This window comes from Eimeria mitis, genomic scaffold, assembly GCF_000499745.2.
Source record: "Eimeria mitis Houghton genomic scaffold, Emh_scaff3446, whole genome shotgun sequence".
In the NCBI taxonomy this organism is placed as follows: domain Eukaryota; phylum Apicomplexa; class Conoidasida; order Eucoccidiorida; family Eimeriidae; genus Eimeria; species Eimeria mitis.
In genome coordinates this window covers 1-1,241 of record NW_013571787.1, presented here as the reverse complement: position 1 = coordinate 1,241, position 1,241 = coordinate 1, and the positions used below count along the sequence as shown (strand labels likewise).

At 57.3% G+C, this 1,241-nt stretch overlaps 1 protein-coding gene across 1 annotated transcript in view; it reads left to right on the top strand.

Annotated features, from left to right (window-relative positions):
- The window catches only part of EMH_0066180 (uncharacterized protein), a gene marked incomplete at both ends in the record, with an annotated part of 2,464 nt that extends 1,292 nt beyond the window's left edge, over nucleotides 1–1,172 (top strand). The window contains 2 exons of the mRNA XM_013498473.1: nucleotides 353–745; nucleotides 1,141–1,172. Coding sequence (XP_013353927.1) covers nucleotides 353–745; nucleotides 1,141–1,172 — 425 coding nt within the window. The remainder of the gene's footprint in view (nucleotides 1–352; nucleotides 746–1,140) is intronic.
- Between the last annotated feature and the right edge of the window lie 69 nt (nucleotides 1,173–1,241).

Here is a 1,241-nt window from a genome sequence, read left to right as displayed (position 1 = left end):
AGGTGCAGCAGCAGCAGCAGCAGCAGCAGGAGCTGGCTCTGCTGCTGCTGCAGCAGATGCAGCAGCAGCAAACTTCTGCTGCTGGGTGGGCACAGCCAGATGAAACTGCAGCTTTTGGAGCGGGAAGATTAAAAGGCAAGATAGGGTTTAGGGTTTAGGGTTTAGGGTTTAGGGTTTATGGTTTGGTTGAGACTATCAGGTTTAGGGTTTAGGGTTTAGTGAGTGGGGTTTAGGGCGTCGATGAAAGGGTTTAGGGTTCAGGGTTTAGTTTTATTTAGGGTTATCTAGGGTTTAGGGTTTAGGGTTTAGGGTCTAGGGTTTAGGGTTTAGGGTTTAGGGTTTGTGTGTGCAGGCGAGTGGCGGGCGGGGCCTGTGAGGGGTTGGGTGGGGTTGCTGTGGGCGTCTACGTCTCCTGCTGCTGCTGCTGCTGCTGCTGGAGGAGCAGCAGCAGCAGCAGCAGCAACACAGTCGGATGCAGCAGGAACAGCAGCAGCAGCAGCAGCAAGTCAAGCTGATCCAGCAGCAGCAGCAGCAGCAGCAGCAGCAGAAGCAGCAGAAGACACAGAAGAAGATGAGGAGTCTTTCTTTGCCTTCTCGAAGGCGCTGCAGCGGCTCCGCATGCAGCCCCAAAAAGATGCAGCAGCAGCAGCAGCAGCAGCAGCAGCAGCAGCAGCAGCAGCAGCAGCACCTGCAGCAGCAGCAGCAGCAGACGGCTTCAACATTTCTCAGCCTGCAGCAAAACAGAGTCAGCAGCAAACGCTACAAACTCCATACGCACGTACACCAGCAGCAGCAGCAGCAGCAGCAGCAGCAGCAACAGCAACTGCAGCAGCAACTGCAGCAGCACCAGCAGCAGCAGCAGCAGCAGCAGCAGAGCCTGAGAGTGTTGCAGCATTCGAAGACACAGCCGATACCTTCGGGAGCACAGGCACACAAACATACACTCCTGCTGCTGCTTCTGCTGCTTCTGCTGCTGCTGCTGCTTCTGCTGCTGCTGCTGCTGCTGCTGCTACGCCGTGGGCTCCCTCGTCTGACGCTGCCCAGCAGCAGACTGCAGCAGCAGCAGCAGCAGCAACAGCAGCAGCAGCAGCAGCAGATACACCCGTTCCGTCTTCCTGCTGCAGTGGTCTTGGTGTGCAGCAAACGGGCTCAGAGGCATCACCGCATCCTGAGCAGCAGCAACAGCAGCAGCAGCAGCAGCAGCAGCAACAGCAACAGCAACAGCAGCAGCAGCAGCAGCA